Source organism: Macaca thibetana, chromosome 15 (genome assembly GCF_024542745.1).
Source record: "Macaca thibetana thibetana isolate TM-01 chromosome 15, ASM2454274v1, whole genome shotgun sequence".
NCBI classification, from domain to species: domain Eukaryota; kingdom Metazoa; phylum Chordata; class Mammalia; order Primates; family Cercopithecidae; genus Macaca; species Macaca thibetana.
Genome location: NC_065592.1, coordinates 105,516,839 through 105,530,036, shown reverse-complemented (window position 1 = coordinate 105,530,036; position 13,198 = coordinate 105,516,839). Strand labels below are relative to the sequence as shown.

General features: G+C 52.7%; 2 protein-coding genes across 4 annotated transcripts in view; one reads left to right on the top strand and one right to left on the bottom strand.

Moving 5' to 3' along the window:
- Positions 1-1,321, bottom strand: part of PHF2 (PHD finger protein 2) — a 104,546-nt gene extending 103,225 nt beyond the window's left edge. The window contains exon 1 of one of the 2 annotated variants that reach the window (XM_050761580.1): positions 1,034-1,321. In XM_050761580.1, coding sequence (XP_050617537.1) covers positions 1,034-1,131 — 98 coding nt within the window. In that variant the 5' untranslated portion in view covers positions 1,132-1,321. The remainder of the gene's footprint in view (positions 1-1,033) is intronic. The other variant, XM_050761579.1, reaches the window with a different exon arrangement.
- NINJ1 (ninjurin 1) overlaps positions 1-13,198 on the top strand; it is an 868,176-nt gene that overhangs the window by 413,377 nt on the left and 441,601 nt on the right. Inside the window, exon 1 of one of the 2 annotated variants that reach the window (XM_050761591.1) lies at positions 10,262-10,265. The exons of the other annotated variant lie outside the window; for it this stretch is intronic. The gene's annotated coding sequence lies outside the window, so the exon portion shown is untranslated. Of the gene's footprint in view, positions 1-10,261; positions 10,266-13,198 lie in introns of those variants that run through there. 2 annotated transcript variants of the gene reach the window in all.

Genomic DNA, 13,198 nt, shown 5'->3' with positions numbered 1-13,198 from the left:
CGGGTCCAAACACCTCCCACAGGCAAAGTCAGATGCAAGAGAACCTGTTGGAGCAGTTTGGGCAAGACTATCACCTCCTCTTCCTCCTCCTCCACTTACTTCTTGGTGGGAAGGGACCTACCCCAGGCACGGGGCCAGGTCATGGCCACAGGCAAGGGCCAAGAGGGCTGGGGTTTTCAGTGTCTCCTAGCGTTACCTCCTTTCCCCCCCCAACCGTCTTCCTTAAGGAGCGTAAGATATGTCAAAACTGGTGTTCCTGCCGGGAACTGAGAGGAGGGAATAGGGGAAAGCTGAAGGCCAGGGAGGAGGCGGCAAAGCCACAACAAACCCCCTTACCCAACTCAGACACTATTCTGTCACCACACTCCCGCCCGGGGACCTGCAGGCCTGCCGGGTCTAGCTGCTCCGCGGGGGTCGGGGAAGGGTCCTGCCCTTGGGGACAAGGTCCGAGGGAGCTCGCAGGCCACGGCGGAGGGTGGGCGCCCCGGCTGCCACCTCGCCGGAGCCCCCACGGACGCCCCAGCCCTGCCGGCGTCGGAGCCCGCCACTCGCGCCTCTCCCGGGACCCGCGCCGGGCTGCGCGCCCGCTTCTCCCGGCCCGGCCAGCCCCGAGCCCGCGCGGGGAAAGTTCCTGCAACTTCGCAGGGGGGAGGCGGCGGGGGCTCCGGGCCTGGGCCTCCCTCTGGATGCCCGGCCTCTGCGGCCGCCGCGACCCCGCTGACAGGCGGCCTGGCCCGGGCCTGGAGCCCCAACTTCCCCGCGCCCCGAGCCCACCTCCCGGCCCGCGGGCCTCGCTTTGTGCGCGGCGGCCAGGGGCGCCCAGCGCGGGCCCCGTGCTTGGCGCCCCCGCCCTGGGCACAAAAGGGCGCGCGGCCCGGCACGGCCCAGCCCCGACCCGGGCGCCCGTAATGCGGCGGCGGCGGCGGCCCGTCCCCGAGCCGGGCCTGCGGGCGCGCAGCCGGGGGCGCGGGGCTCGGTCGGGCGGGGTGGCCGGGCCGGGCCGGGCCGGGCCGAGCGGCCGCCGCGCGCTCACCTGCCGTGGAACCAGTCCTTGCAAGCGTCGCACTCGATCATGAAGCGGGTAACGTCGTAGGGGAGCCGGCAGACGCAGTACACGGGCACCGTCGCCATGTTGCCGCGCCGCGCCGCCGCTCGGCCCCGCCGCTGCGCTGCCCGGGTCGGTCCGGGCCGGGCCGGGGGCCGGGCCGCGCGGGGGCGGCGGGGGCGGCGGGGCGCAGGCGGCGCCGCGGCCGGGAGGGGACGGGGACGGGGGCGCACGACAGCCCCCGCGCGCGCTCCCGGCCGGGCGCGTCCACACAATGCCGGGCGCGCTGGCTGGAGGGGCCGCGCCGGGAGCCGCCCGCCGGCCCGCGGGGCTCAGGGCGCGAGTGTGCGCGGGGGACGGGCCGCGCGCGGGACACAAAAGGGAATGGACGCGCGGGGGCGGCGGGCGGGGAGCCGCGGCCCCACCGAAGGGACCCCGGCCGCCGAGCGGCCTCTACGTCAGCGCCCCGGGTGGCGCCGCCTCCGCCCGCCGGCCTGGGCCGCCGCTCCCGCCGCCGGGAAGGCGGGCTGGGGAACCCTGCGGGGGAGAAGGTGGGTTGGGGTACCCTCCCGGGGGAGAAGACGGGCGGGGGGACCCCGCTGTGGGAGAAGGCGGGTGGAGGGATCCCGAAGGTGGAAGATAGGCCGAGGAGGGCCCCCAAGGCTGAAGGTAGACCCAGGGGTCCGCGGGCGCGAAGGTGAGCTGGGGGAGCCCTGAGGCTGAAAGTGGGGTGGGACCCCGGGGAGAAGGTGGGCGGGGCCCCGGGGAAAAGATGAGCTGGGGGAACCCGGGCAAGGCAGGCGGGGAGACCCGGGGTGCGGAAGCGGAGCCCGCAGGAGAGCCTTCCTAGTCTAGAAGGCCGACATGCAAATACTTGGCCCTAACTTTCTAATGACCCCCACGATGGTGGGGTGTTCCTCCTCCTCGACTGCGCTGCCTCCCGCCTCTGCCCGTTCCCCACTGAGTTTCTGGCTGGGACACCACTTCCCCTTTCCCCTCATTCCCGGCTGGGGACTGCCGCCTCCCTCGCAGGATCCCGCGGACTTCCCTGATGCTCAGCCCCAGAGGAAGAGGACAGAAGCCCGGGCGGGGAGTGCGCTGGCACGGGCGGGTCAGCTCTGTCAAGAGAGAGCTCCCTGGCATTTGAGCCCCCCAGGCCCGTGACCTAAGGGGCGAGGAGTACGGGAACCCTGGCCCCCGTGTCCAGGGAGCTGAGCCCCCACGGTGGGGAGGAGAAGCGGAGGTGCGCTCTGAGTGGTCACTTGCACCCTTTCTAGAGGCCTTCCCTGCCCCACCAGCGCTGCATCCTTGGGGCATCCGCGCTGGGCGGGGGCCACATCCCTGCCTGCCCTTCCTCCCTCACCGTCTTTCTCTCCCCATCCTCCCTCACCAAATCCGCATCATGCTGGGAAATGCGGGCCACCCCTGCTCGGAATTCCAGAATCTCGGGAAGGAAAACCTGACCCAGTCTCCTAGCAGCATCCATAACAAGGCTCCTTAGCCCCTCGGCCCCTCACCATCACCGCCCACTTGCTGCTGCCAAGGGGCTGTTTGCTCCACGGCAGGCGGCTCAATTAAGGTCCTTCCTCTGACTGAGCAAAAATCCGCCCTCAGAGTCAGCCACCCACCCCCAACAAGTGACCCCGTGGATACAGACTCAGGGCAGTGCCCAAAGAACTGGGTATTGGGGAAGGGGACAGAGGAAGAAGTAGCTGGCCATAGAGGGAGAGGAAAGAGCAAGAGACCCCCAGCTCCCACACCTCTGGGCTGGCCAGGATGGCCTGCAATAGGCCTTCCTACCTGAATTCCGGTTGTCACTGGTTGCCTTCCTCCAGGGTGAAAGCCTGGAATTTTTTTTTTTTTTTTACATACTAAAGTTCTGGGAAAGAAGTAACTCTTAAGCCGTTGTCTACTATTATATATTATGCTCAGCCTGAAGGTTGAGAGCCCAAAAGGAGGGTTTCAGGTGAGTGGTGCCCATTTCCTTGATGGACACACTCTCTCCCTTGCCCTTACAGCAGTACTAAAGCAGTCAGGTGAGCAGTGCCCAGATGAAGCTGGAAACTTCTAGAGGCTGCTGTGGTGCAGGGGAAGCTGCCCTGATGTGGGTAGCCCCCCATCCCTTTACACTCCTATTAGCCTGTTTACAAACAATGAGGGTAGTTTGCCAACATTTAGCAAATGCTTTTACCAGGACAGAGCCCTGGGCTCGGTTCTTCATGAGGTTTTACCAGTACCCAGCCAGATATTTGTCAGCACTTAGCAAATGCCTGGGTCATGATGGCTATTAATGCATACTCAGGACTCTCCTTTGGTGCCTTTAGGTATTGGTATTGGTGCCATTTCACAGAAGTGAAAACTGAGGCGCTAAGCAATTAAACACCTAGCTGGACAGAGGATGTCTGCTCCCTGGTGAGACGGCAGAGGGTGGGAGCCAGTGAGGAGCCCTCGGCTGATCTCCAAGTCCTGGGTCTGTGCTCCCTGCCCCGCAGCCACCGCACAGAATGTGTCTGGAGAAGCTCCGCCTCCCCTCTAGTCGTTCAGGGGTGTCCACCCCACCCACCTCCCAGCCCTGCCCTCCAGATGGTCTTCTGTGCCCACCTGCACCTCCTGTGCTCCGCCAGATACATTCCTCTTGTTCAAAGCCCTTCCATGGCTGCCTGTCGTCTGTGGGATAAAACAAGTATCATCACGACCCCACAAGCTCCCTCTGTTTGGCTTGTCCCTATGGCTTCCCCTTTCTTTTTCTTTGTTTTCTTCTTTTTTTTTTTTTTTTTTTTTTAAATGGAGTTCACTCATGTTGCCCAGGATAGAGTACAGTGGTGTGGTCTCAGCTCACCGCAACCTCCGCATCCCGGGTTCATGCAATTCACCTGCCTCAGCCTCCCGAGTAGCTGGGATTACAGGCATGTGCCACCACACCCAGCTAATTTTCTATTTTTAGTAGAGACAGGGTTTCTCCATGTTGGTCAGGCTGGTCTCAAACTCCTGACCTCAGGTGATCCGCCCGCCTCCACCTCCCAAAGTGCTAGGATTTCAGGCGTGAGCCACTGCACCCAGCTGACTTCCCCTTTCTTTTCTCCATCTCCTTCGGGACACGCGCCTCCCCATTCCTCTCTCCTTCCCTGCTTCTCTCTCACTCCTCTACTGAGGTATTTATTGAGCATCTACTGTGTCCCAAGCAGTGTTGTAGACACTGAGGACTCAGCAGAGTCTCAGCTGTGTTGGAGTTCACATTGGAGTAAAGGGAGACAGTCAGTACATACATCAATGCATACAAGATGATTGGGTAGAAAGAAGGGCACTGGCTAGAGGGACACCCCCCCGAGAAGGTGAGCTGGGGGCAAAGGCCACGATAGGACTGCTGAGAGAGGGCAAGGAGCACAGTGAACTCACTCTTGCCTGGTGGTAAGGAGGGAAAGGCCCCAGAGAGGAGGAGCATGGTGGCCTTGGAAGTTCAGGTAGCATCTTACTGCCTCCCACACCTCATTGCCTTTCAAACTCAATGGCCTCCTCTGCTTAGTAGTTAGCCAACTACTAACTCCCTCAACTACTAACTGCCTGGTACCTCAGTGCCTGCCCACCACACCCTCCCTGTTGCCCAGGGCTCAGCTGCACTTCAGTACTTAGGAGGCAATGCCAGGGTCAAGATGTCCCTACCCATAACTCAGTCAGGCTGGCATTGTGCAGGTGCAGCATGGGTGGGCTCACAAGCTCCAGGGCCTCCACACACCTGCACCCTGGTGCTGCAATGACAGTGCCGCTGCAGCATGGATGTGTTTTATTCCCCTTCCTACCCAGCCATCAGCACAGCCTGCTCCAGGGCCTGTGGTTCACATATTCACTAAACGTGTTGAGTGCAAATGCAGGTTTTTTGGTAAAATTGGGGTTACATATACATAATATAAAGCTTACCATTTTAACCATTTTTAATGCACAGTTTGGTGGTATTAAGTACATTCACACTGTTGTGCGACCACCACCACCATCCATCTCCAGAAATTTTTCCACAGTCCCCAGTGGAAACTGTCCCTTATAAACACCAAACCCCTCCTTCTCCAGCCCCTGGCAGCCACCATTTGCTTTTTGTCTCTATGAATTTGACTCCTCTAGGTATCTTATATAAATGGAACCACACAATATTTGTCCTTTTGTGACCATTTTATATCACTTAACATAATGTCCTCAAGTTTCGTCCCCATTGTAGCATGGGTCAGAATTCCTTTTTAAGACTGAATAATATTCCATTGTATGTATGTGCCACCCTTTGTTTCTCCATTCCTCTGTCAGTGGATACTTGGGTGGCATCCATCCTTTGGCTATTGTGAATAATGCTGCTATGAACATCAGCGTGCAGATAACTGTTGGAGTCCCTGCTTTCACTTCTTCTGGGTATATATCCAGAAGTGGGACTGCTGGATCACATGGTGATTCAATGTTTGTATTTTTTGAGGAACTGCCATACCATTTTCCACAATGGCTATACTATTTTACATTCCCACCAGGAATGCACAAGAGTTCCAGTTACTCCACATCTGCATCAACACTTACTATTTTCTGTTTTGTATTTGTCTTGGTTTGTTGTTGCTGTTTTTGTTTTTATTTGGTAAAAGTCATCTTTAATGGGTGTGAAGTGGGATCTCATTGTGGTTTTCATTTGCATTTCCCTAATGACTAGTGATGTTGAACATCTTTTCATGTGCTTAATGGAGAAACATCTATTCAAATTCCTAGCCTCTTTTTTTTTTTTTTTTTTTTTTTTTTTTTTAATAGAGAGAGACAGGGTCTTGGTCCATCGCCCAGGCTGGAGTACAGTGGTATGATCATAGCTCACTGCAGCCTCAAACTTCCGGGCTCAAGAGATCCCAAGTAGCAGGGACTACAGGCAGGCACCACCACATCCAGCTAATTTTTTGTAGAGACTGGGGTCTCCTTATGTTGCCCAGTCTGTTCTCCAATTCCTAGCCTCAAGCAGTCCTCCTGCCTCAGCCTCCCAAAATGCTGGATTATAGGCATGAACCACCTCGCTTGGCCTCTTTGCCCATTTTTGAATTGAGTTGTTTTCTGGTTGTTGAGTTTTAGGAGCCATTTATATAGTCTGGGTATTAATCCCCTTATCAGATACATGATTTGCAAATATTTTCTCTCATTCCATAGATTGCCTTTTCACCCTGTTGTGTCCTTTGCACAGAAGTTTTAAATTTTGGTGAAGTCTAAATTATCTATTTTTTCTCCTGTTTTGCCTGTGTTTTTGGTTTCATATCCAAGTAATCATTGTCAATCCAATATTATGAAGCATTTTCCCTAGTTTTCTCTCTCAGTTTTACAGTTTTAGCTCTTACATTTAGGTCTTCGATTCGTTTTAATTTTTGTAAATGATGTAAAGTAAGGACCTAACTTCATTGTTTTGCATGTGAATATCTTGTTTTCACAGCATCATGTTAGAAATATTGTCCTTTTCTCACTGAATTGTCTTGGCCCCTTGTTGAAAATCATTTGATCATATATATGTGAGGGTTTATTTCTTGGCTCTCTATTGTATTTTGTCTGTCTGTATGTCTGTCTTAATGTCAGTACCATACAGTTTTGATTACTATAGTTTTGTACTAAGTGTGAAATCAGGAAGTGTGAGTTCTCCAACTTTGTTCTTTTTTTTAAGACCATTTTGGCTACTTGGGGTCCCTTGAGATTCCATATGATTTCTAGAATGGATTTTTCCTTTAGAAAATTTATTTCTGCAAGAAAACATTGTTGAGATTTTCATAAGGATTGCAGTAAATCTGTAGATTGCTTTTAAGAGATTGACCTTTTAACAATAAGTCTTATAATCCATAGACACAGGCTGTCTTTTCATTTATTTGTGTCTTTTTAAATTGCTTTCAGCAGTGTTTGGTAGTTTTCCATTTTCAGTGTACAAGCTTTTTGTCTCCTTGGCTAAGTTTATTCCTAAGTATTTTATTCTTTTTGATGCTATTATAAATGGATTTTTTTCATAATTTCTTTTTCAGATTTTTTTTTTAAAGATGGAATCTTGCTCTGTCACCCAGGCTGGAGTGCAGTGGCATGATCTCGGCTCACTGCAGCCTCCACCTGCCAGACTCAGGTGATTCTCCTGCCTCAGCTTCCCGAGTAGCTGGGATAACAGGCATGTGCCACCACACCTGACTAATTTTTGTATTTTTAGTAGACACGGGGTTTCCCCATGTTGGCCAGGCTGGCCTCGAACTTCTGACCTCAGGCAATCCGCCTGCCTCGGCCTTCCAAAATGCTGGGATTATAGGTGTGAGCCACTGCATCTGGCTGTTTTAAGATTGTTCATTGTTAGTGTATGGAAACAAAACTAATTTTTTTTTTTTTTTTGATACGGAGTCTCACTCCGTCGCCCAGGCTGGAGTGCAGTGGCGCGATCTCGGCTCACTGCAAGCTCCGCCTCCTGGGTTCATGCCATTCTCCTGCCTCAGCCTCCTGAGTAGCTGGGACTGCAGGCGCCTGCCACCACGCCCGGCTAATTTTTTTGTATTTTTAGAGAGACGAGGTTTCACCGTGTTAGCCAGGATGGTCTCGATCTCCTGACCTTGTGATCCGCCTGCCTCAGCCTCCCAAAGTGCTGGGATTACAAGCGTGAGCCACCGCGCCCATCTTTTTTTTTTTTTTTTTTTTTTTTTTTTTTTTGAGACAGAGTCTCACTCAGTTGCCCAGGCTGGAGTGCAGTGGTGCCATCTCGGCTCACTGCACCCTCCGCCTCCTGGGTTCATGCCATTCTCCTGCCTCAGCCTCCTGAGTAACTGGGACAACAGGCACCAGCCACTATGCCTAGATAATTTTTTTCTGTATTTTTAGTAGAGACAGGGTTTCACCGTGTTAGCCAGGATGGTCTCAATCTCCTGATCTCATGATCCGCCCATCTCGGCCTCCCAAAGTGTTGGGATTATAGGCATGAGCCACCATACCCGGCCAACTAATTTTCGTATGTTGATTTGGTATCTTGCTCTTTACTAAATTCATAGGTTTTGGGATGGTTTTATGTCTGTGGACTCTTTAGGGTTCCTATATCTTGATGATCTTACATGAAGATATAAGATCATGTCATCTATGAACAGATAATTTTACTTCTTTTCCAATTTGGATGGCTTTTTTTTCTCTCTCTCTCTCTCTTTTCCTTTTTCTTGTGTAATTGCTCTGGCTAGGACTTCCGGTACTATAATGAATAGAAGTAGTGAGAGTAGGCATCCTTGGCCTTCTTCCTGATCTTACAGGAAATGCTTTCAGCTCTTCACCATTGAGTAAGATTTTAGCTGTCAGCTTTTCACATATGGCTTTTACTATGTTGAGGAAGTTTCCTTCTATTCCTAATGTATTTAATTTTTTAATCAAGGAAGGGTGTTGAATTTTGTTAAATGCTTTTTCTACATTAATTGAGATGACCATGTAGGTTTTTATTGCTCATTCTGTTAACATGTGTATTACATTGATTGATATTTGGATGCTGAAACATCCTTGCATTCTGGGAATAAATCCCACTTGGTCATGGCATATGATCCTTTTAATATGCTACTGAATTCAGTTTGCAAGTATTTTATTGAGGATTTTGGCATCAATATTCATAAGGAATATTGGTCTGTAGCATTCTAGTATCTTTGTCTGGCTTTGGTATCATGGTAATCATGGTCTCATCGAAAGAGCTTGGAAGTATTCCCTCCTCTTCAGTTTTCTGTGAGAGTTTGAAAAGGACTGGTACTAGTTTTTCTTTAAATGTTTGGTACAATTCTCCAGTGTAGCCATCTGTTCCTGGACTTTTCTTTGTTGTGAGGTTTTTGATTAGTGATCCAATCTCCTTACTAGTTGTAGGTCTGTTGAGATTTTTTGTTTCTTCATCATTCAGTCTTGGAAAGTTTTGTATGTCTAGAAATTTGTCCATTTAATCTAGGTTATTTTGTTGGCACACAACCAATGCAGGTTTCATACAGTGAACAAGGCAGAAACATTCCTACCTCCATAGATTCCATAGGCCAGAGCAAGAGACAGGTAACTAGTAATTGATAAGGGGTGGAAGATGTTAGAAAGGAAATACTAGCTCGAGGCTGGGTGTGTATTTGTGTATTTGTGAAAGATGAGTCGATTTGGTCACTGCATAGAAACTTCAAAGACTGGGCCCCTTCTTGGAGTACCTGGGGAAATTTTTTAAGCCATCTGGGCTTTTCTGACAGATATGAAAGTGACCCTCCTTGTTGACCATCTCTAGGATGGTCCTGTGATGTTTGGATGCAGTGAGCCTGTGGACAAGTCTCTGAGCCAGGTGACCACATTATTTACTACTATCCAAAAGGGTGCTGTTAATAAAGCACCAGAACAGGGGCAAACTGAGGCTATCCTGGGCAAACTGGCTGAGGATATCCTGGGCAAACTGGCTGAGGCTATCCTGGGCAAACTGGCTGAGGCTATCGTGGGCAAACTGGGACTGATGTGACCCTCTCTATAGCCCATACTGGCATCAGTTGAGTTTGTGGGGATGGACATGCACAAATGCTAGGAGTAGGCATGGTTTCATGAGGTCAGGATGGGTCTACACAGGTGCCTCCAGCTGTTTGCTTCCTGAACTGATGGAACTTGCTGGGCACAGCATGGGAAAAGGATATCCTGGTCCACCCAAGGTGCCCATAATCTGCTTGGGTAGCTCCCACCTGCCCTCTAGGTCATTTTTCAGAGAGGTTTCCCTGACACCTTCCTCCTACCCCCACCCATGTAAATTCCTCATTTCCTCTGCATTTGTCCTTCATAGAACTTACTACCACTGCTGTTGCATTTTTATTTTTTCTTGAGTGCACTTTCACATGACTGTCCTTTACAAACTCTGGTGAAGTCCCACAGCCAGTTCAGCACAGGGCAAAGCACATTAATGAAAAGCCTATTTTGCCCCATCTGCAGGTCTTTGGTCAACTTAGCCTGAGCTGTGTTAGGGCCAAGACTGGAGGCTTCCCTGGGGTACAGGGAGGAGTAACCAGACAGCTTGGGGACCAAGGTGGGGAGGATGAGGGCAGAGCTGACAGGCTGGCCAGCGCAGGCTCCTGGCAAAAAGGCCTCTGCACCGTCTACTCCACAACATGAGGAGCTAAGTAGCAAAGGACTTTTGTCCAAGATATAGTGAGTAGGGGTAGGGAGTTGGGGCTAACAAGAAATCAGTGTATTCTCAGAAGAACTGAAAGTAGAATAAAAGGGGGGGAGGGATGAGAGTCAGCCCCAAGGTTAGCGTCCGTCATAAAACACATGTATTCTGCTGTCTGCCCCGTGCAGTGCAGGGGTGGGTTCCCTCTGAGCAGGGAGAAGGAATGCAGGGCAAGGAGGGGTGTCCTGGAAGGCAGAGCAGCCTAGCACTACCTTGGTCCTTGTTGGTGATGATACAGAGGAAGGCACAGACAGTGAATTATTTCTTAAAATTCTTACTTCGGCCTGATTGTTTGGGAGATCATGAAACAGCCAGGAGAGACGTTAGAAGTTCCCTGTCAATTGAAAAATGAAGAAATTATGGGCAAATTAAATGTAAGAGGCGAAATGTTCACCCTCACTAGAAATCAAAGTCATGCAGATAAAAACCCATTTTTTTAACCTGTCAAATTGGCAAACACCAGTGCCTTGACTGTGCCCAGCAGCCAGGCTAGTACAGACAAACGGCTTCTGGACCCTGGATACCAAGCAGCATTCCAGGGCTAAATCAGCAGGAGCACCAAAAGACTCCCTTCCCTCACCCTTCCCCACTGGGAGATCCTTCTGGTGAAATGCTAACCAGGAATAATGACACTGGTCCTCGCAAGACCCACCTACAGGGTAGCGTGGATACCTGGAGCCCACTGGGCATCCAAGCACAACCCGTCCTGCCCCAAAGCCTTCAACAGACCACAGCACTGGAGGACACAGCAAGCCCTGTCCTCAGGGTGGCCATGGGGCTCTCCGCTCTCCACGGATTCTCCTCAGCTGGGTGCTCCATCTGCTGCTCCTGGCCCAGACCTGTGTTCCCAGATAGCCTCCACTCATGGCTGCATCATTTGCCCATGCCACCCATCTCCCCATCTTCTTTTTCTCATTTTCTTGCTTGAAATATTCTTATTTGTACACATGTATGTTGTCCCCCTACTCAAATGTAAATGCCAGAAAGGCAGGGGCCTTGACATCTATCCCATGGGGCCTAGGGCTGGACCTGACATGGACTCTCCCCAAGTGCCTGCAGAACAAGGAAATGTCCAACCATGCTGGTGGGGAAAGACTGAATATGTTAGGTGCAGCCCCACCGTGGAGTCTGTGGGACTGTGACAGGATATGGTATGGTAGGGAAAGGCAATCATCAAATGATGCTAAGTGGGGAAAATGTTACAAAATATTAACATGATTATTTTTTGTATAAGAAAAGAATCTATATATTGCATAGGAGAGAGACTAAATGTTAAAAACAGGTGTCTCAGGATGGAGGAGTCACTGGGGACTTCTTTTCCTTTTTGTGTATCTAGCCAGTATTTTTTAAACTTACCACAATAAACACATACTGCTTTTGAAAGAAGAAAAAAAAAAAGTAAAACCTATTTTTGAAAAGGAAAAGAATAAATGGCCAGGCGGGAGGGCATACGACTTGCCCCAGGATATCATGCTGCCAGGAAGGTGAAACATCAGCATCACCATTCAGTCCAGCCCGCACCAGCGCCACCCAGAGTCACTGGCCCTTAGGCCTTCCTCTGCAATTCTGGTGGTGTGGGAGGAGTGGCCAGGATGGCTCCAGCAAGGAGGGGTGTCCTTGGCCTCCTTGTTCCAGCCACAGGATCGCTGGAGCCCCAGCACCCTCTCCCTTCCTCTTTCCTTAATGCCCAAGCCTGCACCTACTGGGGCTTTAGGAGCGGGTGGACAGACCCAACCTGGAGCTAAGGGTTGGACTGCAGCCGAGTCCCTGCTGAGACTGACCTGGAGCAAGCTGTGCTGCTCTCTCACCTACAGGAATTGCAGCTAAGAGACCAGAGCCACCGGAAGGAAGGAGCACCTGCTTGTCAGGGAGCTGAGCGGGACCCTTGACATGCGCGCGCTCCTGCTGCTGAGACTCTGCTGTTCAGAAGCCTGTCCCTCTCCCCTCTTAAAGCCAGAGGGCTGTCCCCGTCAGTTTGCTATTCTCAAGTGGGGTGGACCTGCCCCTTGGGAGAGGGAAGAAAAGTGCATGCTTGTCACGGTGGGAGAGGCACTGCCTAGCAATGGGTGGTGGAAGCTGGTGGGCCTGGAAGGTGTTCCTCCACAACGCTGTCCCTCTGCCAGGCATGTGCGATCCAGAGTGGGTGAGACTTGTTCCCGTCACAGGCAGGGTCCTCAGTGGAATCGTGTTTTTGAAAGACCGAGACGTCCGGGCGCCCCCATCTTCCCACAGCACAGAGACGGGCTGGGGGGCCCGCCACCGGAAGGCTGGCGCAGAGGGACTCAGCCGCAGGCCCGAAACAGCGGGCCACCGTCAGGGACGGGCGAGTGGGGGTAGGAAGAGGCCCTGGAGTGAGTGATACTGGCTTCACTTCCTTCAAACTCTGAAAGCCCGCCCCATAAAAAGGGGTGAATTCGTCTGAGGTCTGAACAGCCAGGACCAGGAGAGCTCTCAGGGTGTTAGTTGGAGAAACTGGCTCGGCTCGGGCTTTGCTGGCACTCGAGCTCCCGGGGTCTGCTCGGTCCCTCTCGGGACACAGGGGTCTCTGCTGGGCCCGGCGCCGGCCTCGCACACAGAACGGGCTTCACGGCGCAGGCTCGGCCGCCGGGAGGAAAAAGCAGGGAGGGAGTAGGCCTCACCCACACGGACACGCCCTGCGGGCTGCGCGCGCACCTGGGCCTGCGCAGTGGCGGATCAGGAAGCGCCACGCAAGGCCCCGCCCCGCCCTTCCACAGGAAGGAAACGCGCCCCCGGGCGAGCGCCAGCCCCTCCCTTGAGCGGGATCGCCGCGGCTCTCCTGGCCGCCTCCGGCGCCGTTAGCCCACCATCCGCCGCTAGGGGGCAGCACGGGACGCTTTCCCCAGGCGTTCGGCGGACCTGGGTACGGGGACCTCATATCAGGCTGCAGAGAAGAGCCGTCAATCAAAAGGATAGCATGAAAAACGGACTATATTTCTAACATCCAGCTTTTAAAACGTGGTGGAGTCAAA